General features: G+C 39.8%; 1 protein-coding gene and 1 pseudogene across 3 annotated transcripts in view; both read left to right on the forward strand.

Annotated features, from left to right (window-relative positions):
• MELK (maternal embryonic leucine zipper kinase) overlaps positions 1–24506 on the forward strand; it is a 99230-nt gene that overhangs the window by 18051 nt on the left and 56673 nt on the right. For all 3 annotated transcript variants that reach the window (XM_047700807.1, XM_047700808.1, XM_047700806.1), the window contains 4 exons: positions 2546–2689; positions 4529–4597; positions 6575–6667; positions 13669–13767. In XM_047700807.1, coding sequence (XP_047556763.1) covers positions 2546–2689; positions 4529–4597; positions 6575–6667; positions 13669–13767 — 405 coding nt within the window. The remainder of the gene's footprint in view (positions 1–2545; positions 2690–4528; positions 4598–6574; positions 6668–13668; positions 13768–24506) is intronic.
• On the forward strand, positions 3528–4006 carry LOC125083702 (interleukin-1 receptor-associated kinase 1-binding protein 1-like; annotated as a pseudogene).

Here is a 24506-nt window from a genome sequence, read left to right on the forward strand (position 1 = left end):
TTTTTTTTTTTTTTCCTGGGGTGAGCAGGGAAGGAAGGGCAGTGGAGGGGCTGGCACCTGATAGGCCACTGAGGGCACCAGAGCCCCCCCTCCACAGCTCTCTTTGGAGGAACCCAATGGAAGGGAGCACCCCTGGCCCCCAGCCAACAGAACACTGGCACGAAGCATGACCTAGGAGCTCTCTGCCTGCAACTAACCTGCCTGACAGCAAACCAGCTATGGATTCGGAGGCCTGTGGGCCACAGGGCCAGAGCACCTGCCCACTGCTCACTGAAGTGTGGCTTAGGACAGGGTACTTATGGCCATCCCATGCCCCATGCCCAGCCAGCTGCTCTGTCCATGAGGAGGAAGGCAGCTGTGAAGGCACAGTCATACCTCCCGCTACATGGCACTGCCCTGCCTCGCTGCATTCTGACCTCAGTGTCTTTGTTTAAAGATTTTAAAAATTTATTTATTTGAGAGAGAGTGAGCGAGAGAGAGCACAAGCAGGGTGAAGGGCAGAGGGAGAAGCAGGCTCCCTGCCAAGCAGAGAGCCTGACGTGGGACTCTATCCCAGGACTCTGGGATCATGACCTGAGCCAAAGGCAGACGCTTAACCGACTGAGCCACCCAGATGCCTTGTCTATAACAATTTAGATTAAGTAAACATATATAATAAGTTGGAGATTCATTGTAAGTTCACAGTTTCTAATACACTCCTGATGGGGTTAGGATTAATGAACAGAACATGTTAGAATTTGTTTCTCGAGGGAAGGATCCATTTCAGTTTTATATGGCATATTAGTCTAGGGCTGCCATAGTAAGCTACCACAAAGTTGGTGGTTTAAAATGACAGAAATTTATTGCCTCATAGTTCTAGAAGCTGGAAGTCTGAAATCAAGGTGTGGGTAAGGTCGGTTTCTTCTGGACAATCTGTTCTGTGCTTTTTACCTAGTTTCTGATGGTTACTGACAATCTCTGGCATTCTTCCTTAGCTTGTACCACTCCAATCTCTGCCTCTGTCTCTAAATGGCATTTTCTTATCTGTGTGTCTGTGTCTTTGTCCAGATTTCCCTCTACATGTAACAACACAGTCATTGGATTAGGGTTCACCCTGATCTAGTAGGACTTCACTGGGACTTGATTACATCTACAAAACTAAGTAAGGTTATGTTTATTGGTACCAGATGTTAGGACTTGCACGTATCTTTTTGGGGGACATAGTTCAACTCACAGCCTATAGGTGGGTTTCAATACATGTGTCATATGAATCAGACTCAAGTTTTAACTGCCCTTTTGGGCCTGAAATGTCAAGTCTTTAGAACTTCCATCATTCATCTCTTGTTTCATTTTCTTTAATCTCAGCCAAATAATTTGTAACTGCATATCATTTTCATAGATAAGCTCTATTTCAAAAGCACTTTTTTTTTTTGTTTTAAAGATTTTATTTATTCATTTGGACACAGAGAGATCACAATAGGCAGAGAGGCAGGCAGAGAGAGAGGGGGAAGCAGGCTCTCCACCGAGCAGAGAGCCCGATGCAGGACTCGATCCCAGGACCCCGAGATCATGCCCTGAGCCATAGGCAAAGGCTTTTTTTTTTTTTTAAGATTTTATTTATTTATTTGACAGACAAAGATCACAAGTAGGCAGAGAGGCAGGCAGAGATAGAGGAGGAAGCAGGCTCCCTGCTGAGCAGAGAGTCTGATGTGGGGCTCGATCCCAGGACCTGGGATCATGACCTGAGCTGAAAGCAGAGGCTTTAACCCACTGAGCCACCCAGGTGCCCGTTAGGCAAAGGCTTTAACTCACTGAGCCACCCAGGTGCCCCTCAAAAGCACATTTTAAAATTCATAATGTTGGGGCACTTGGGTGGCTTGGTTTGTTAAGCAACCAACTCTTGATTTCTGCTCAGGTCATGATCTTGGGGTCCTGGGAGGAGCCCTACATCAGGCTTTGCATTCTGCAGGGAGTCTGCTTAAGGATTCTCTCTCTCTCCCTCTCTGTCCCTCCTTCTGCTTGCATGCTTTCTCTCTTAAGAAATAAAATAAATAAATTTTAAAAGATGAGAATGGGTTTTAGTACTCTGCTATAGAAATATAAAGCCCCGAATGGACTTAAAAATCATGGGTGTTGGGGTGCCTGAGTGTTTGATTCTTGGTTTTGGCTCAGGTCATGATCTCAGAATCTCTGGATGGAGCTCTGCATTGGGCTCTGCATTTAGCAGGGGGATCTGCTGGAGATTCTCTCTCTTCCACTTTTGTGCTCTCACTCTCTCGAATAAATAAATAAATCTTTTTTTAAAAAAAATCTGTGCTTGTTGGTTCTGCTTCTGCTTACTGGTCATAAAACTGCTTGAGTCCATTAGCTATTGATCTCTTTTCTGGAGTAATTATTAATTTGTTTGATCCCAGAGGATATTTTTAAATATGCCTCATGCGTTTTCCCTTCCCTTTAAGTTGAATTTAATAATATCTTTGAGTTAAGTATAATTTTTTGTTTTAATTCCCCTGAAGTGCTTTTTCTAGGTAGTAATAATATCTGTGTGTCTCTGTCGTTACTGAAGTATTGCCCCGGAGGAGAGCTGTTTGACTATATAATTTCCCAGGATCGCCTGTCCGAGGAGGAGACCCGAGTTGTCTTCCGTCAGATAGTTTCTGCGGTTGCTTACGTGCATAGCGAGGGCTATGCTCATAGAGACCTCAAACCAGTAAGTGACTGTCACACATGCTCTCAAGTTGAGAGTTCAACACCATTTACTGGTAGTTACTAGTTGTCCAAGTGTTCTTTCTGTTTATAATCTATCTTGGCTTCTTTTCTTCCACTCATAATGAGAACACTTTTTTTTTCCTTTTTTTCTTTTTTGTGCTGGTAGGCTTTTTTGGATGTACTTGATTATTGGCATTCTATATATTTGTTCATCGTGGGCAACATTATGAATGTCTTTGTAATCAGCTGGGGAATATAAACCTCAGGATTTTATCTCTCAGAAAGAGGAGTTTTGAGTATTTCCTTCAAGAATATTGTCATTGAATATTTTCCCTTCAGTACTCTTTTCCTAACCCCATCTTCTTTTAATTTTAATTCCATTTTGCATCAGAAGGGAACAGTTCAATGGAATGAAGAGACTCTAATTTTCAGAAACAGAATAAAAATGTGAATACTCTTAAGTCTGCAGGCTCTGACTAATATGAATGATGGTGAATGTGGATTTTATGTTACTTGATATTAGGGTCAGGGACCTAGAATTGTTTGGCAAAATATGGCAATGTTACTATCCTTTCCCTCTGTTTATACCCAGTCCTTTGATTTGAGTTCATTCTTTTGGTTTGGCACACACTGTGTTTGCTTGTAGTTGAACTTCAGAGCACCAAGGAGAAAATGGTTTATGTTAAAGTGTCTTGAGGGGAAGCAGGATCATTATCAACATTCCTCCTCTTTCCCCTTCTATACTTCTTTTCATTTCATTTCATTCTTTTTTAATGATTTTCGTTCTATTGTTCCCAGGCTGTTTAATATAAACAATCTTAAATCTTATTTATTGGTTTTGCTGCTGCCTGGACAACATCACACAGAACCTCTAGCGGCAGGGTCTGCAGGCAGAAATGTAACTGTGACAAAGGGTTTTAGAAGAAATGCTTATCATACGGAAGCAGAAGTCTGCATTACATTTCCTGAATTTGGAAAAATGCAAAATATTGTAACTTTCTTATTGAAAAGCTAGGTAGCTCTGCTGTCATCAGCCACCTCCAGTTCTGTTATACTCCAAGTTCTGTTGAGAATCTCAGATGGCAAGCCTGTCTTGTTGTGAACGTGTGGTGCAAAGCTCAAGAAGTCTATAATCTTGTGGGCCAAACTCATCAAAGAAGAAACAAAAGAATGGGAAGGCTACATAGATGATCCCCAGTTGTCCAGACTCTCAAGTTCATTAACTGCACAACAAAAAACCACAAGTGCAATTATATGCTTCTTCAAAATATTTATAACTCTTGAAGTAAAGGGGAAAGAGAAGAAAAAAAAACTCTGAAATTCCAACCAAAATATATTGCATTTGCATCTTTTTGTTTGTTTTTATACTTTTTTTTTAAAGGTTTTATTTATTCATTTCACAGACAGAGATCACAAGTAGGCAGAGAGAGAGGGGGAAGCAGGCTCCCTGCTGAGCAGAGAGCCCAATGCTGGGCTCGATCTCAGGACCCTGGGATCATGACCTGAGCCAAAGACAGAGGCTTTAACCCACTGAGCCACCCAGGCACCCCCTGTTTTTATACTTTTTATAGTGTTTGCTTTTGTCCTGAATATATATACTATAGATATGTAAAGGGTTTCTCCCCCTAAAATCTGTCAGTTCTTGCATAAGTTCCCCCAGAACACCTAAATTTCCTTTCTATTTTTTAAAAGCCTACTATGGGAAATACTCTGGAAATAAATGTCTTATATGTGAAAGAAAAGCATACATATTTAAAAATTGTTTTTAGAAATGGCTAGAGGTAGGATGTGATATAAGGAAGTCAATACACAGTTAACGAAAATATCTTTGTTTTCCCAGGAAAATTTGTTGTTTGATGAATATCATAAAGTAAAGCTGATTGACTTTGGTCTCTGTGCGAAACCCAAGGTAAGTACAGAAATCAAAACACATTTATTTCCTTTGTAAATGCACCTCTTAGTATGTTATCTTGCAGTGACTCCCACTTAGCCTTTATTGAGCCTGGTTGCAGCCATTAAGAATGTTAAATTTCATCCCTTTTAGAAGTTCTTTAGATGATTCTAATATGTAGCCAAGATTGAGAACCACCGCTCTAGGTGCGGGGTTGGTCCACCTGAAGACCCAATGGGTATGCTCTGAATTTTCAGTGCCAAGGTGACATGAGGTCATTACAACGTGAATTCTGAATTGATCATGTTTTACAGTTTGAGTATGTTGCCACTAGATGATGCTTTTGTTCATTTAAATAGGAGTTTTGGGAATTTAGTGCAGGTCTTTTTTTTTTAATCCAAGTGGTTTGATAACTAACAGTTACATTTTGAGAGACAGTCCCCTTTTTTAATAAAAGAAGAAGAAAGAAGTCCATATGCACTTTTATTTATTTTTTATTTTTTATTTTTTTAAAGATTTTATTTTATTTATTTATTTGACAGAGAGAGAGATCACAAGTAGACAGAGAGGCAGGCAGAGAGAGGGGAAGGGAAGCAGGCTCCCTGTTGAGCAGAGAGCCCGATGCGGGACTCGATCCCAGGACCCTGAGATCATGACCTGAGCCGAAGGCAGCGGCTTAACCCACTGAGCCACCCAGGCGCCCCCATATGCACTTTTAAATTTATCCTGTTATATGTTTCCTTAATTTGCACTCCACAGTTAAATACTGGTGTTCTCTTTGAGGTGACTTTGAACTTCCCAGCTTTGCTATCTGCAGAGCTCCTGTGTGGCTGCCTGTTGGAGGCTTCCTCCTGAGTTCTCTAATGATGGCACTCACAGTCTCTAAAATGAGCTGTCTACACTCATTAAGAATGTTGAAATCGCAGACCTGTCTCAGCCCTTTGCAGTCCCATGATTATTTCCTGCACCCGTCAGAATGAGCTAAATGTAAAGGGAAGCAGATTTTGCCCCTTCAGCTGAATGTTTGATTCTTTCTGATTTTCCTCTCCTTCCCTTGGCTCTTCAGAGATTGTCAGTGGAGCCTTGTGTCTGGGATTCAAATGCTATAAGGCATTTTTTTGATCCGCAGTCATATAAAGATAAAACATACTTTAAGCAGATAAACTGGTTTAAGTCATGTTCTCCACAGGAGGCAGTGGAAAAGGTTTGTGACAGACTCCATTAGCTTTTATTTATGGCTGCCACAGATTCGACCCACGCAGACACCATCTAAAAAAAGCAGTGTTGTCTGGGAGAGGATTGCCTCCGCTTTCTGCTGAGGAGTTCACTTCTGGGCATGTTGTTGCAGTTGTAAATGAAATTTCGCAATCTCCCAAGTCGTTTGCAAGTTGTAAGACTATACAAGCATTGGGTGGTTGTATCATTTCCATTCTGTCTTGATATTCTGTGGGAGAGCAGAGGATGTTGGGCAGATCCCTCATTTTCACAGTTCTAGAAGCTCAGGCTATGATTTGTGTTAGAACTGGGTCTAGAACACAGGCTCCTGAGGTGCTGTTTTGTGCAGCAGGTCCCTCTCTCCCCTCTCAGAGAAGCCAAGCTTCTGTATTTGTAAAGATTTGGTATTTGAATTAGGGTCCAGGAAAAAAATAGCCCCTTTTCTTTGAGTACTTGGGGGGTGGGAAGACACTGGGTGCTTGGGTGTCTGGTAAGCCGATTAGTATGTGAGTGGACGTCTATGAAAGTATGAACCTGACTTGACTGAGCTAAGGGGAAAAGGATTTTGTTCATGCTGGGTTGCAGTGATGCTGCAAATCCCAGAAGGAGGGAACTACATGTGTTTGCATGCGTATGGGCAGAGTATTGAGTTGGCTGCAGAGTCTCTTCAGGGTAATCCTTCATCTAGCTTCTCTTTGGTTGTGCCAAAAGAATGTTTATCAAGGTTTTGATTTTGTAAGGCCTGTAACTAATGAGTCTTTCATTTTTTCTTATTGGCAGGGTAATAAGGATTACCATTTGCAGACATGCTGTGGGAGTCTTGCTTATGCAGCACCTGAATTAATACAAGGCAAATCCTATCTGGGGTCAGAGGTAATCATTCACTGATTAACTCAGTATATAATCAATATATATTTATTGGTGATTTCTAAGTGAGCCAGGCATTGTGCATTGGGGATATTACAATAAGGTAAGAAATAATCTTGTTCTTCAAAGGGTTCAATTTATTCAGAGAGTCAGATATAAAGTAACACATAAAATGAATAACTTGCAATAAATATAATAAGACATAGTATACTTATGAAGCAGGGATACATTTCTGGTGTCCTTGTTTCGGTTGCTTTTGTGTTAAACAGTACCATAGTTTAAAGTGGTTAGTCCAGCCAGGAAGAGCACAAGGCCACAAGAGCAGAGCTACCTAGATGCTGGCTAGCTCTGAGAAAACTTGCACTTTGTTCATAGCCGACTGAGGCCTGCAGTCCTGTGTAGGAGGCCCAGGCTCAAAAGGCCTGGGAATTGCTTTTTTACTTACCATTTGCTACTACAAGCTAGTCAGCCCTTTCCAGTGTCTGGAGTACTAATTTTGCTGATATTAATATCATAAGGCAAACAAGGTTTAGTTATCAAAAGCTCAGGAAATGCTGGATTGAACAGTTTTCTTCAGTTCAGGACATCTCCAAATCTTTATTTTATTTTACTTTATTTTAAGATTTTATTTTCGAGAAAGCAGAGAGAACAAACAGGGAGGGGGGAATGGGTGGAGGGAGAGGGAGAAGCAATGCGGGGCCCATTCCCAGGACTCCGGGATCATGACATGAGCCAAAGGCAGATGCTTAACTGACTGAGCCACCCAGAGGCCCCTGGACATCTCCAAATCTTTAATATGTTCTTGTACAATGTTGTCCTTTGGGGAACATCACAGAGAACAGCTCGTCTTGATTTGCCTTGCCTACGGAGTCCCCTTTTTATGTGGAATGTCTTTTGGAGCTAGTGTTACGTCAGAGAAACTTTGACATGTGTCCATTAACTTTATTTATAACAAGAGAAGACAAGAACTGACTTGTTTTGGTGACTTTTAGTTGGATATAATTTCACAATTAGGAATAATGCAGATATGGAACGAGGAACTTCTGTATACGTTTAGTTATATTCACAGTTGTTTACATTTTTCCCTATTTGCTTGATCATTCTCTATGTTTGTATATATGTATATTCTTTTTTGAACCAATTCAGAGTAAGTGTTAGACCTTATACCCTTTTATCATTATGTACTGCATATATTTCCTCCCATCCAAGTACTAACCAGGCCCGACCCTGCTTAGCTATGTACTGCATATATTTCCTAAAAGCGAGGACCTTCTCTTTTATACCCATACTTTAGTTCTCAAAATCAGGAAATTTAACATCGATACAACTTATTTAATCCATAATTCATATTCCCATGCTGCTAATCATACCACTAATGTCCTTAGCTATATTTTCCCTCTGGTCCAGGATTGAGTTCAGAATCATGTAATGCATTTAGTTGTCATGTTTCTTTGGTCTTCTTTAACCTGGAAGAGTTCTTTTCCCTTTCTCCATCTTTGACCTTGATGTTTTTGAGGAAGCTCGTTATTTTGTAGAAAGTCTCTCAATTTGAATTTGTGTGAAGCTTATGGTTAGATTCAAGTTAGCATTTTTGGCAGATACAGCACAAAGGGGATGTTGTGGCCTTCTCAGTGAGTTGTAGGGAAAGGAACAAACTTTCACTGACCATTTAACATAGTTTTGGAATTATGCTAGGTCCTTTTCTTTTTCGGTTGTGGTAAAAATACATGTAATGTAAAATTTACCATCTTAACTTTTTTTTTTTTTTTTAAAGATTTTATTTATTTATTTGACAGAGAGAAATCACAAGTAAGCAGAGAGGCAGGCAGAGAGAGAGGAGGAAGCAGGCTCCCTGCTGAGCAGAAAGCCCGATGTGGGGCTCGAACCCAGGACCTGGGATCATGACCTGAGCCGAAGGCAGCGGCCTAACCCACTGAGCCACCCAGGCGCCCCTTAACTTTTTTTTTATTAAACAATTTTAACCATTTTTAAGTGTACAGTTCAATAGTGTTAGGCAGGTTCATATCGTTGTGCAAATAATCTCCAGAGCTCTTTCCATTTTGCAAAATGAAACTCTATATCCATTAAATAATTACTCTCTATTCATCCCTCCTCCCATTGCTGGCAACCACCCTTTTACTTTCTGTGTGAATTTGACTACTCTAGGTACCTTATAAAGTGGGGGCATACAATATTTGTCTTTTTATGACTGACTTATTTCACTTAGCATAATGTCTTCAAGGCTTATCCATGTTGTAGCATGTGTCAGAATTTTTTCCTTTTTTGGGGGGCCTGGGTGGCTCAGTTGGCCCATTCATGGATGAATGAATAAACAAAATGGGGTATATATACACAATGGTATATTATTCAACCTTAAAAAGGAAAAAAAAAATCCTTTTTTTTTTTTTTAAAGATTTTATTTTTTTGTTAGAGAGAGTGAGTGAGCAAAAGAGCAAGAGCAGGGGGCAGGGAGAGGGACAAGCAGACTTCCCTCTGCACGGGGAGCCCATCATGGGACTCAATTCTAGGACCCTGAGATCATGACCTGAGCTGAAGTCAGATGCTTAACTGACTGAGCCACCCAGATGCCCTAGTAACTCTATTTTTAATTTTTTGAGAAACTGCCATACTGTTTTCCATAGTGGCAGCAACATTTTACATTCCTACAACAGTCTACAGGATTCCTTACAAGATATTTTTTATAATTGTCATTTATATCCACAGAGATCCTAGGGCACCTGGGTGACATAGTCGCTTGAGCTTCCTACTCTTGGTTTGAACTTAGATCATGATCTCTCTGTAGTTGGACCCAACCCTGCATCTGGGCTCTGCACTCAGTGAGGAGTCTACTTCACATTCTTCCTCCCTCTCCCTCCCCCACTCTGCTCCTCCCACTCACCTGTAGGGCACTTGTCCTCTCTCTCCCTCTCTCTCTCAAATAAATAAATATAAAAAATTAAAAATAAATAAATTCTTTAAGTCCACAAAAATCCTTTGGAATGAATACCACTACTATTTCATTAAGTTAAGATAAAGAAGTTGAAGAAATTGAGGCTCAGAAATTAAGTGCCTCTTCGGGGTCACATAGTTGGTAACTACAGGTCAACATTTGAACAGAGTGAGGCTTTACTGTGTACCCCTACTTTCTCTTTTTTATTATATAATACTTTTCTTAAATATTTATTTATTTGAGGGAGAGTGAGCGAGCACGAGTCAGGGGCTGAGGCAGAGGGAGTGGGAGAGGGAGAATCAGACTCCCCACTGAGCAGAGAGCCTGATTCCGGGCTCGATTCCAGGACGCTGAGATCATGACCTGAGCCAAAAACAGCCGCTTAACCGACTGAGCCACCCAGGCCCTCCATAATAATTTTTTTTTTTTAAAGATTTTATTTATTTATTTGACAGAGATCACAGGCAGAGAGGCAGGCAGAGAGAGGAGGAAGCAGGCTCCCTGCTGAGCAGAGAGCCAGATGCGGGGCTCGATCCCAGGACCCTGAGATCATGACCTGAGCCGAAGGCAGCGGCTTAACCCACTGAGCCACCCAGGCGCCCCCATAATAATTTTTTTGAATAGACTTTTTTTTTTTACATTTTTTAAAAAAGATTTTATTTACTTGTTTGACAGAGATCACAATTAGGCAGAGAGGCAGGCAGAGAGAGAGGGGGAAGCAGGCTCATCATTGAGCAGACAGCCCAATGCGCTGCTCGATCCCAGGACCCTGATATCATGACCTGAGCCAAAGGCAGAGACTTAACCCTCTGAGCCACCCAGGTGCCCTTTTTTTTACATTCTAAAAAAGTTTTAATTCCAGTATAGTTAACATATGGTGTTATATTAATTTCAGGTGTACAATATAGTGACTCAGCAATACATTACTCAGTGCTCATCATGATAAGTGTACTCTTTAACCCCCTTCACCTATTTCACCCATCCTTCCACTCACCACCCTGTATTTTTCCCACTGTTCCATCTCGTCTCCTAGGGGGAGCGGTAATCATATGCCTAATGCTCACAGGATTCCTAGGGGACTGGTGGTGAGACCCTGCTGGTTTGAATGCATATGAGATTTTCCTATGGGATCTTCAGGTGTTTTCTTGTCTATTTTAATTTAATTTAATTTAATTTTGGAGAGAGAACGAGAAAAAGCAGATTGAGGGGAGGGGCAGAGGGGAAGGTAGAGAGAAAATCTAAAGCAGGCTGCATGCCCAGCGCAGAGACCAAAGCGGGGCTCATTCTCTCCACCTGGAGATTGTGACCTGAGAGGAAAGAATAGGACAGTTAACTGAGCTACCCAGGCACCTCTCTCATTCATTTTAATTTGACTTTCCATCCTTCTAGGAGAGTGTCCCAAGGAATTGTATGAGGCACTTGTTAAAAAATGTAGAGCTCAGTTCTGTATGCTTAACAGATTTTGATTCAGTTTTCTTTTTTTCCTTTTTCTTTTTTTTTTTTTTAAGATTTTATTTATTTATTTGAGAGAGAGACAGTGAGAAAGAGCACGAGCAAGGAGAAGGTCAGAGGGAGAAGCAGACTCCCCATGGAGCTGGAAGCCTGATGTGGGACTTGATCCTGGGACTCCAGGATCATGACCCGAGCTGAAGGCAGTTGTCCAACCAACTGAGCCACCCAGGCGTCCCTCCTTTTTCTTTTTTTTTTAAAAAGATTTTATTTATTTATTTGAGAGAGAGAGCACGAGATGGGGGAGGGTTAGAGAGAGAAGTCAACTCCGCACTGAGCAGGGAACCTGCTGTAGGACTGGATCCTGGGACTCCAGGATCGTGACCTGAGCCATCCAGGTGCCCTGGTTCTGTTTTCTAAGGCGGGGCTAAAAAAAAAAAAGAAGAAGAAGAAGAAAAGAAAAAGAATCTTCATTCTAAAATAAGTACGTTAGGTAGTTCTGTTGTTCATGGTTCAGATCATGCTTTAAGGAATGTCCCATGGTATATATCTCTAATTCCTTCAGTGATTTCTCACAGGAAATGGTTTCAAACCCCTCCTCCCTCTGATCATCATCATCATTATTTTTTTTTTCTTATTTGGCAATTGGTAGCTTATGGATTTACTTGCATTTGCTTTGGTTTATGATTTTAGTTGATTAATTTTTTCTCATATCCAGTTCAAAACAGTGCAGGAAAGGTGTTTGGATGAGTTAACTGAGGAATACTTTTTCTGTTTTTTTCTCTCTAGTAGGCTTTGGTAGATTTCTAAGGGATGTTGATTTTCTTTTCTTTTCTTTTTTTTTTTTTTTAAAGATTTTATTTATTTGTCAGAGAGAGAGAGGAGAGAGAGCAAGCACAGGCAGACAGAATGGCAGGCAGAGGCAGAGGGAGAAGCAGGCTCCCTGATGAGCAAGGAGCCCAATGTGGGACTCGATCCCAGGACGCCGGGACCATGACCTGAGCCGAAGGCAGCTGCTCAACCAACTGAGCCACCCAGGTGTCCCTGATTTTATTTTCTTTATCTTTTTATGTGACCTCAGACATAATCTCTGTAGCCCACTCCTTCCTGTGCAGCCTGTTTGCTTTGAATTTAACATCCTGGTCAGGAGTGCTATGCTATCAAGGCTTAATTTATGGATTATTTCACATCTCTGAGGCATAAATTGTTAATTTCTGACCTCTTGCAACTTGGAAGAAGAAATCAAGTGTTTGCCTGAAAGTAAATTATTTACTTGGGACATTTTAATAATTTCATATGATTTGGTAGACAGGACTGAGTTAGATTTGGGTTACTTAGTACAGGCACTACCTAGCTGTGATGCTGCTTGAATTATTATTATTATTATTATTTATTTATTTATTTGTCAGAGAGAGAGAGGGAGAGAGAGCGAGGACAGGCAGACAGAGTGGCAGGCAGAGGCAGAGGGAGAAGCAGGCTCCCTGCTGAGCAAGGAGCCCGATGTGGGACTCGATCCCAGGACGCTGGGATCATGACCTGAGCCGAAGGCAGCTGCTTAACCAACTGAGCCACCCAGGCGTCCCTGCTTGAATTATTTTAACTGTGTTTCTCTCCTCTGCCTAACACCTCCTGCTTTAAAAAAAAAAAAAAAAAAAAAAATGCTTGGGGTGCCTGGGTGGCTCAGTTGGTTAAGCAACTGCCTTCGGCTCAGGTCATGATCCCAAGGTCCTGGGATTGAGCCCCGCATCGGGTTCCCTGCTCCGTGGGGAGCCTGCTTTTCTCTCTCCCTCTGCTGCTCTGCCTGCTTATGCTCTCTTGCTCTCTCTGTCAAATAAATAAATACATACATACATACTGCCCTTTTTACCTCTTAAAATTTTCCTAAGGCTCAAGCGAGGGTGGGAGCTGTGACTTGTCCTCAGCCAACAGTGGCGTCATTATTGACTAAGGCCAGATACCGCTTGAGTAAGTAGGTAGTGCTTAGGACTCAGAGGACACACGGATATCTTATGTAAAGGTTAAGCTTCTTTCTGGGATTTTGAGATTTGTAGGGGTGTTTGTGCTGGCAGGCTAATTTCTAGCATCTGTATTTGAGAAGTCAATTGTTGAACTTTTTTAAGGTTTCTTTACACAGAGAGGACTTTACAGCACAGTTTAGTCACATTTGCAGATTGTTAGAAGTAAATTTTAAGACTTGTTTTGACATCCTCGTGCATGTTTATATAATCCTCACCTGTAATAAGCCCTCGATAGCACTATAGAATTGTCTTCCAGAATCAGAGCCCTGGCTCTGTCTCCTTCCTTATCATGTCCCATCCAGCTCAGCCAACTGGGGATTATTTTCTCTTAAGTGTTAGAATCCAACACTGGAAGAAAGTGCATGAACTGAGTCAGGAGACCCAGCTGGTTGGCCTCTCATTGACTGGGTGACTTCGAACAAGCCCTCCTTTCTGAGCTCTAGCTTCCCTGTCTGTGGAATCAGCAGGCTGACTTGGATGGTCTCCGTGCTCTTTTGCAGTTCTCTAAGATTCTGTGAGTTTGTTAAGTGTACTGCCCTTCTGTAATATGCTCTAAATGTTTTTTTTAATTATTTTTTTCTCTTTCTCAGGCAGACGTTTGGAGTATGGGCATACTCTTATATGTACTTATGTGTGGCTTTCTACCATTTGATGATGATAATGTCATGGCTTTGTACAAGAAGATTATGGTGAGTATGACAAGGCATAGGATTTCAGTGTAAAAGTTCTGTACTACATACTATTTGCTTCTATCCATAAAAGTACAAAAACCGGTAAAAGTAATGTGTGCTGTTAGAAGACAAGATAGGAGTTATGGTTTGGAGGAAGGAATGAATGGAAAAGGGGTCGGGGATTTCTGTTGTGTTTCTTTTTTTTTTTTAAGATTTTATTTATTTATTTGACGAGAGAGAGAGATCACTAGTAGGCCGAGAGGCAGGCAGAGAGAGATGGGGAAGCAGGCTCCCCACCAAGCAGAAATTCCGATGCGGGACTCGATCCCAGGACCCTGAGATCATGACCTGAGCCAAAGGCAGAGGCTTAACCCACTGAGCCACCCAGGCACCCCAATAATTCACTCTTTTTGCTGCTCTTTTCTTTAAAGTGTAGTAGAGCTATGTTTCTTGTTCTGAAAATAATTTAGTACTGTAACTACTAGTATATTTTACCTTACTCTTTTTTTGGAATTCCATGCCAAAGAAACTGACAAACATATTTCTCCTAGATGAACTAGAATTGGATCTATTCGGTGGTATAGCCTGAAATCTTATATACTGTTTAGAATTCTAGAAAGACAGTGTGGGAACACATAATCCTAGAAAGTCACTGTTGGAAAGATCTTATAAATTATGTTTTCTTACCTCTGCTTCTTGTTTCATATTTAAATCTTGACTAAAACTTCTTCTGCCTTGGCTATGCCGACATAATTTCTCTGCATATTAGCGTCATTTGGAGTGCTTTAAAATATATTGGGTGTGGCCCCCAGAGCAATTAAATCAGAATCTCCATGGTGTTTTTTTTTTTTAAGATTTTATTTATTTGACAGAGAGATCACAAGTAGGCAGAGAGGCAGGCAGAGAGAGAGGAGGAAGCAGGCTCCCCGCAGAGCAGAGAGCCCGATGTGGGGCTCGATCCCAGGACCCTGAGACCGTGACCTGAGCCAAATTTTCAAAGGCAGAGGCTTAACCCACTGAGCCACACAGGCACCACTCCATGGTACTTTTTAAAGATTTTATTTATTTATTTATTTGACAGAGAGAGATCACAAGTAGACGGAGAGGCAGGCACAGAGAGAGAGAGAGAAGCAGGCTTCCTGCTGAGCAGAGAGCCTGATGTGGGACTCGATCCCAGGACCCTGAGATCATGACCTGAGCCGAAGGCATCGGCTTAACCCACTGAGCCACCCAGGCGCCCTTCCATGGTACTTTTTAAATCCAAGATCTCTGCTTTCTCTCTGTGGACAGAATATGGCAAATTACTGAGCCTCTTTGAGTCTTAGATTCTTCCTCTGTAAAATGGATGGAATGATTGTTTTTACAATCTAGGGTTATTTGGATTAAATGCATTAAGCTATGCACAGCACTCAGAGTAGTGCTCTCGATAAATGTTCGCCACTATTCATATACATGTCCAACTTTGGTTTGCCAGTATTTTGTCCAGGACTTAAAATTTGTTCAGAGATTAATATGTACTATCTTTTCTTAAACTGTTTTGTTTGTTTTTGGTTTTAAGATTTTACTAGCCCCATAAAGTTAATTGAAGGGTATTTTTCCTGTTATTGTTTCATTAAACTGAACTCCTGATCATCTCAAATGAGTTTCAGTTCAGTTTTGAACATAAAGAATGTGCCCATTTTGTCTAATTTCTCAGAGTTAATTGGTATAAGATTATTTTTCAGTGGCAAAGTATATATCAGATTTTTATGTATCTTTTTCAAATTATGCATTTATAAGGAATTTTATATTGTATCTATTTATGCTATTCCCTTTCCAGTTTTTTCACATGAATGGAATTTCCTGAAGTTATGGCTATGCTAGGGGCAAAAGTGACTGTCACTGTAACAGGAGCTAGGATTGACATTGTTTTGTGAACATGGAGACTTCTGAGTATTATTGACTTCTTGATGATAAGTACAGGAATCATAGTAAGACATTATGCCAGAAAAGATGACTATAATAATTTTATCCAGGGGGCACCTGGGTGGCTCAGTGGGTTAAAGCCTCTGCCTTCAGCTTGGGTCATGGTCCCGGGGTCCTGGGATCAAGCCCCGCATGGGGCTCTCTGCTCAGCAGGGATCCTGCTTCCCACTCTAGCTCTCTGCTTACCGCTCTGCCTACTTGTGATCTCTCTTTCTCTCTGTCAAATAAATAAATAAAAATCTTTTAAAAATTAAAAAAAAAAATTTTTATCCAGGAAAAGTTATGAATATTCACCTTGGCCATGCAAAGGCTCAGTAAAGATGTCTGACTTTGGACAGTCTAATTTCTGTATACCCCATGGATATCCACCTAGTAAAACAAAATGAGGTACTGTAGGCATTTACCAACTATAAACTTTGATTTTAGAATAATTATATCTCTTTTTTATAATGATGATTAGACAGGCTGTAATCTTTGATTTGCAATGTTAAAATGTAATGTGCATGTAAGAAGACTGCTTGGCAGATGGGCGTGCATTCAGCTCCTCCGAGTTGTATCAAGGCAGTAGGGACAAGTTAAACAGAAGGGGTAGGTGGACCAAGGATTGAGGGCAGGATATATTGTTGTCTTATCCTATTGGAAATAGTAGTTGATTTATCATGGAATTGTTCCTACCAAGTCTGACTCTTGAGTTAGAAGCGTGATGCACAGGTGTGTGAATAGTTCCAAATCTGTGCTGATCTGTGCTGTAGCTTAACTTACTCCTTTCTAGAGTGCCAAAGGCAAAGAAAGGTTGGCTAGAACTTCAGTCAGTCTTTTTGCCCAGGTGATATAGAGGCTGGCAGACTGTGACCTACCAGCCAAATCTGGCCCACCACCTGTTCGTTTAAATAAAATTTTATTGGAACAAACATAGCTGTTTGTTTACATATTGTCTGTGGCTGCTTTTGTGCAACAGTTGGTGGAGTTGAGTAGTTGTGACAGAGATTGTATGGCCCACAAAACCAGAACTGTTTACTATCTGTTCCTTTTCAGAAAAAATTTGCTGACTCCTGGCTTAGTGTTTGTGATCTGTAGTAGAATGGTTCTCCCCAGAGCCTGCCTACTCCCTTTCTAGAATATTGGTCTGAAATGCCCAGGCTTGTAGTTTATCAAGAAACTAACATTCAGTTAATTGTTTTTATAATGAAAAACAAAGGATGTATGTTAGGTAAAAAGCTAAAACATTACTAAGGAGTATATATTAAAAAAACCAACCCAAAACAAAAAAACTTCCCGTTTGCTTAGGCCTCTATTTTCTACCACAGAGACAACTATTTAGAGATTTCTTTTATACATTTGTAGGAATTAGCTGTACTAATACAAACTTTTATATATCTGTATACATCCTTTGGGACTGTATAATCCACATAGTGAATGGACCTTGCCCCCTTCTCCTTTCTTCCTTTTTGTTTTATTTTTAAATATTTGTTTATTTTAGTGAGACAGCGAGCAGGGGCAGTCAGAGGGAGAGGGAGAATCTCAAGCAGACTCTGCACTGAGCACGGAGCCTGATGTGGGGCTCGATCTCACAATCCTGAGATCATGACCTGAGATGAAACTAAAAGTCTGACGCCTAGATGACTGAACCACCCAGGTGCACCCCCCACTTTTAAAATTTATTTATTTATTTGTTTATAAAGATTTTACTTATTTCTTTGAGAGAGAGAGACACAGATATAGTGACAGAGAAAGCAGGATCAGAGTGGAGAGGGATAAACAGGCTCCTGCTGAGCAAGGAGCCTGACGTGGGACTCAGATTTCAGGACCTTGGGATCATGACCTGAGCTGAAGGCAGACGCTAACTGAGCCACACAGATGCCCCTCCTTTTTAAATTTAACGCTTTACTTTGAAGATTGTTTCATATTTGTACATAGCAGCATGTATAGGTTTTCATTGTTTTTTTTAATGGATGTGTAGTATTCATTATGAAATTTCTTTGATTCTAAGTTTGGGTACATCATTTTTAAAAATGAATTTTTTTTTTTTTTAAAGATTTTATTTATTTATTTGAGAGAGAGACAGTGAGACAGAGCATGAGCTAGGAGAAGGTCAGAGGGAGAAGCAGACTCCCCATGGAGCTGGGAGCCTGATGTGGGACTCGATCCTGGGACCCCGGGATCATGACCTGAGCCGAAGGCAGTCGTCCAACCAACTGAGCCACCCAGGTGTCCCAAAAATGAATTTTTTAATTCACAATTACATAAGCAGTGCATAACAATATTTTCTGTATAAAGAATTAAAACATTACAGATAGCTGAAGTTCTCTTGACCTCTCACATAGGTAATTACTATTATCACTTTGGTTCTTTTGGAACTTTTATTTGTATTTCTAGTATTTTGTATTTTTTCTTAACATAAATGATATACTAATATAATTCTGTATTTGTCTTTATTCAACAGTATGTACCATTTTGTACATATAACATTAACTCATTTTTACAAATAGTTTGTCTAGCCATTTTCTTGTTGAATATTTTAGGTTATTTTCTAATTACTACCATTCATTGAGTATTTGCTATGAGCCAAGTGTTGGTCTATGCATTCTACATGGATTAACTCATGTAATCCACACTATAGTCCACTGAAGTAGGTAATGTTATCATACCCTTTTTTTTTTTTTTTTTTTTAAGATTTACTTACTCATCTGACAGACAGAGATCACAAGTAGGCAGAGAGGCAGGCAGAAAGAGAGGGAGGAAGCAGGCTTCTTGCCGAGCAGAGAGCCTAATGCGGGGCTCGATCCCGGGACCCTGGGATCATGACCTGAGCCGAAGGTAGAGGCTTTAACCCACTGAGCCATCCAGGTGCCCCTATCATACCCTTTTTAAAGATGAGGAAAGTGAAGCAGAGAGCAGGAAAATAGTTGCCTGAAGCTACTCAATTAATTATTGACAGAACTGGGATTTGAACTCAGGTGGTCTGCATCCAGAGGCTGTATTCTTCTGGATGCCAGGTATATCCTATGACATGGTAATTCCATCTCATAGAGCATCCCAAGGAAATTAACATTTGTCCTGTGTGTTAAAATCTGTGTATTTCAGGATTTCTTTTTTTAAGATTTTATTTATTTATTTATCAGAGAGACAGAGAGAGCACAGCAGGGGGGGAGGGGTAAAAGGAGAAGCAGGCTCCCTGCTGAGTAAGGAACCTAATGTGGGACTTGATCCCAGGATGCTGGGATCACAACCTGAGCTGAAGGCAGCCACTTAATCAACTGAGACACTAGGTATCCCTATATATTTCAGTTTTTTTCTTCATGCTTTTTTTCTAGTATCATTAGCTTTTTTTTTTTTTTTTTTTGGAGATATTATTAAGTAACCTACACCCAACATGGGGCTCGAATTCACAACCCTAAGTATGAGGAGTTGCACATTCCACCGATGAGCCAACCAGGCACCCTAATAATTTTAAATTTTTTAAATACTAATTTTTTGATCTACCAGAAATTAATATTGGTGTAAGAAGTAATAGAGACCCAGTTTTTTTCTTTTTCAGCCCAATTTTTAAAAAATATTTTATTTATTTATTTGACAGATCACAAGTAGGCAGAGAGGCAGGTAGAGAGAGAAGGGGAAGCAGACTCCCTGCCGAGCAGCAAGCCCAATGTGGGGCTTGATCCCAGGACTCTGAGATCATGACCTGAGCTGAAGGCAGAGGCAACCCACTGAGCCACCCAGGCGCCCCTTCAGCCTAATTTTTATTTTAAAATAGTTTTAGATATACAGGAAATTTGCAGAGATAGTACAACATTCCCATGTATCCCTCACTCAGTTTTTCCTATTATTAACATCTTGTTACAACTAAAGAACCAGCATTGGTACATTAATATTAACTGAATTTTGTACTTTAGTCCAGTTTCATTAGTTTTTCTCTAATGTCCTTTTTCTTCTAAGATTCTCTCAGGATACCATGGTATATTTAGTTGTCATATCTTCTTAGCCCTCTCTGATCTGTGATAGTTTCTAGGGATCTTTTATTTTTAAATAAATTATTACTTATTTATTCTAAAATAAGTAATTGGTTGTCCCAGGACTGCTTATTAAATAATCCATCATTTTCCATTGATTTGAAGGGATGGTTTTATTATGTATTAAATTTCTGCATTTACGTATTTCTTTTTCTGGAGTTTTTATTTTATTGTAATTTTTGTCTATTCTTGTCTGATACATAATTGTTTTAGTTGCTGTATCTTTATTATACCATTTATTTTATGTCTGGTAGAATTAGCCTTTTCTTATTACTCTGTTTTTCCTCTAGAATTTTTCCGGCTATTCTACTATGACTTTTTCCCCTGGTGTACTGTTTAAATGGAATGTTTGGAAAGCTAATGTGTCCATAATTTGATGTAATAAGGTCTATTCCATTTTAAAAAGGGATGACTTGGTAACATATCTGTGGTATTAATAATGGAAAATGAATGAGTCAGGATTGCTGACCTTGCCTTGGGTGCTCTTTCAGTTGTATGAAATTCCAGTCCTTCAGAGTGTCTTTATGTTCATAGCCTAGAAACACACTTATTTACTGCTTGTCCATGTTTTTATTTCTTAATTTTTTGTGTGTTTGTGAGTGTTAATAGTGCTTCTTTTTCTTTTGAAAAACGCTGCTATTAAATTACTGTACTTCTTTATAATAGAATGTTCTATAGCCATACAAATAAACGAGGAAGCTTTTTACTGTTACAACTGATACTCAAGATAGATCGTTGGGGGGAAAAGCAAGGTTAGAATAGTATGTATACTGTACTGTTATTTTTGTAAGAATGAAGAAAAGGGAGGAATATTTGTGTTATTTACTCATATATAGAAGGGGACACAAGTTGTAGTTGCTCTTCTTTTTTTAGAGAAAAATTGGGAGAAAGGAACATACAATAATATGTTATTTCATTCTATGCTCTTTTAAATTTTGAATCATGTAAGGTTTTTACTTCTTGCCTAATAGTTCTGACTAGGACTTCTAGTACTGTGTTGAGTGGAAGTGGTGAGAGGGGCCATCCTTGTCTTGTTCCTGGTCTTGCAGGAAAAGCTTTCAGTCTTTCCACACTGAGTGTGATACTAGCTATGGATTTTTCATTTATGACTTTTGTTATTTTGAGGTAGTTGTCTCTTTTTCTAGTTTATTGAATGTTTTTATCATGAAAGGGTTTTGATTTCTGTCAAATGACTTTTCTGCATCAGCTGACATCATGTATTTTTTTTTCTCCTTCATTCTGTTAATGTGATGTATAATGTATATTCATTTGTGTATGTTGAACCTTCCTTGCATTCCAGGGTTTAAATAAATCTGACTTGGTATTGGTGTATAATTCTTTTAGTAGGCTGTTGAATTTGGTTTGCTAGTAATAAGTTTTTAAAAAGTAGAATGATGGGGGTGCCTGGGTGGCTCAGGGGGTTAAAGCCTCTGCCTTTGGCTCCGGTCATGATCACAGGGTTCTGGGATCGAGCCCCACATCGGGCTTTCTGCTTGGCAGGGAGCCTGCTTTCTCCTCTCTCGCTCTCTGCCTGCCTCTCTGCCTACTTGTGATCTCTATCTGTCAAATAATTAAATAAAATCTTAAAAAAAAAAAAAAGTAGAATGATGGGCGCCGAGGCAGCTCAGAGGGTTAAGCCTCTGCCTTTGGCTCAGGTCATGATCTCAGGGTCCTGGGATCGAGGCCCGCATCAGGCTCTCTGCTCAGTGGGGAGTCTGCTTCTCCCTTTCTCTCTGCCTGCCTCTCTGCCTACTTGTGATCTCTCTCTCTCTGTCAAATAAATAAATAAAATCTTTAAAACAAAAAAAAAAAAAAAAGGAAGAAAAGAAAATTGAAAAAAAAAGTAGAATGATGAAGTTCTGTGTGAGTTTTGAACCCCTAAAACTGATGTAAGAAGTGGAGGGGATGCCTTCTCCAGTGAAGTCTGAGTGTCTACAGCAGTGGAGTTGTATGTTTACTTGAGTTGTGCCAAAGTCTCTGCTGCGTAGAGCATCCGCATAAATTTTTTTATGTTGATTTTTTTTAAAGATTTTGTTTTTCAGGTAATCTTTATCCGCGATGTGGAGCTCGAACTCACAATCCTGAGATGGAGTCACATGCTCCACTGACTGAGACAGCCAGGCACACCTTGTTGTTGATTTTTGTGCTTTATTCCCCTACTCCTTTTTTTTTCCTTCCAAGGAGAGAGAGCATTCTGAAGTGTGTATGTTTTGTATTTTCATGACCCTTTCATGTGGATTCTTAGAAAAAATAAAATGTTTGCTGGCATGGATATTCTTATTCTCTTGTTTCAAAAATAGTACTTAATATTCATGAGCTTCTCTTGTCATTCTCTAAGTGGCCTAGTTACTATTACTCTACCCCTCTTATAGATGAGGAAACTAAGGGGCAGAAACTTTAAATAACTTACACAGAGTCTTTTGGCTGGTAAGTGGCAGAGAGATTTGAACTCAGCTTGTCAAGCTCCAAGCTAGTTCTCATAACCATCCTGAAATACTGTTTCTCAACTTTGTAGTTACTAGTCGCCAGAGAATCATAGATTTCTAGGTGGGAAAGTGACCCCAATACCGAACTTCTTTTTGTGTCCATTCACTTGGGAATAGTATCGGACATCCCAACTTGTCAGATTTACCAAGACTACAAGTTAATTCTCCTAATTCATATTATTGTGCATCCCCTTTTTTACTCACTTTGGGTGTCACTGCTGGTGGAGCAATTTAGGTGGGTCCTTGTTTTCTTTATCAGTAGTGTTAGAGCCTTGCAGTCAAATCAGTCATTTTAAGGTCCGTTCTAGCTCTGAGTAGCTGTAAGTTGTCTGACTTTTCTTTGTTTCCATTTGTGTTCCTTTGTTTGTTTCAGCCTGTAATTTCTGTTGAAATTTTAAATCTTGATTCTGCCCTCATAAATCAGTATCACTTGTCTCTCCCAGCATCGTGCCCCTTCGCACGTTTCTTAAATAGCTCTAATCCAACTTGTCAATTAAAAAACTGAATAGAATAGGTATTTAGAGAATTGGGTTTTGGTCCCTATAAGGTACAGTTAACCAAAGTTTTGTGGTCTTATCCACAAAGATGAGCTGAGTGACCATTAATGCCTTACAGAAATTGATCTACATTAGATCCATGGTGTTTCTCATTTACTGACTTAACTCTAAGCTTTGTTTTTCTTTTCTTTTCTTTTTTTCTTTTTAACCTATCTGGACCTAAGTTTCCATACTGTCTATTTGCTTTCACTTGCTGCTACTTCAGGTTCACATTCATATGGCAGCCATGAAATCAATGCCCTTGGTTATTAATATGTTATTTCTCCAGCGCATGGGGAATGTACCAACATACAATCTTCAGTGTTCTCTACATTTGTTTGTTTGTTTGTTTTAATCCTTTGGGGGGTATTCTGATATTTTTGGTAAATCAGATATTTATGCATTGGAATGAATATGGTAGAAAATATCTAATTCTTGTTCCGTAGGGATTTAACCTTCCTAATTAATATTATTTACTGATAACTGTATATTCTTTGTTTCTCCTACTCTGAATTCCATTTTTTAGTTTTTCATGTATTTGCAAGTTGAAAATTGATTCAAATTAGGACTTTTATGCATTATTGTGGAATTTAATTTCACACATTATAGATTTTGAAATTTATTGTAATCTTGGCTCAGAACTATTGTTCCGAGGCGCAGTGTAATACAGTCTGCTGGTTGAATCTAATTAAGGTGTCGTATCACTTGCATGCAGTATGTATCTTTGCCTAGAATGTTCTAAAATTCCTCACTTGGGAGTAACACTTCCTTCAGTTCTTTTTGGTCTGATTGAAAAACCCAGCAATATTTGACACACTATATGTAACTCTTGTTTAAGAGGCAGACTGTGTTTATCTTTTGCATTTGTTGACTATTTTAACCAAAATGCTCAACAGCAGTTTCTAGTATGATTACTAGCAGATTGAGTATTAATCTTATTAATGTCACCTATATTCATTTACCATTACTGCATTCAGAGACAAGCATGACTGGGCGCTTGGGTGGTTCAGTTGGTTGGGCGGCTGCCTTTGGCTCGGGTCATGATCCCAGAGTCCCAGGATCGAGTCCTGCATCGGGCTCCCAGCTCCATGGGGAGTCTGCTTCTCCCTCTGACCTTTTCCCCTCTCATGCTCTCTCTCACTCTCTCTCTCTCTCAAATAAATAAATAAAATCTTAAAAAAAAAAAAAAGAGACAAGCATGACTGTACTCCAGTTCTGGGTACACAAATATTAAGGAAGTATAAATAATTTAGTAAATGAAAGTTGAATAGCTTGCAAGTAAAATTGCTTTCTAACAAGTATAATTTATAATTTTAAAGAAAATGGGCACATTATCTTTTTATGAGATTATATTTTACAATTATTGAGTTGACTATATACTGTAATTATGTGTTAGAAAGATTGCTTGCCTTTCTTAGAACCATGTGAAAAATGAACAATTTCAAGCTCTCTAGAATTCTCAGGATTATCTTGCTTAGCCCACAGGGTGTCATATCCACCCCCCCCCCCCACTGCCGTTTGGTTTCTCTATTACCCATTTCTTGCTCTCATTTGCAAGGTAATCGTCCCTTAAATAAACAAGAATTCTCTAAAGACTGAGCAGAAACGAGGGTTAAGTTGCACAGCCCTGGTTGATAGAGGGCCTTTTATGGAGATGTTCTTCCCCAATAGAATTGCTCATCTCAAGGTCTTTTCCATTAGACCTTTGGGTATACTTCCAATATTGAAATAAGGAGCCTTTCTTCCTGTTTACCTCTAGG

This window comes from Lutra lutra, chromosome 13 (genome assembly GCF_902655055.1).
Source record: "Lutra lutra chromosome 13, mLutLut1.2, whole genome shotgun sequence".
NCBI classification, from domain to species: Eukaryota; Metazoa; Chordata; class Mammalia; order Carnivora; family Mustelidae; genus Lutra; species Lutra lutra.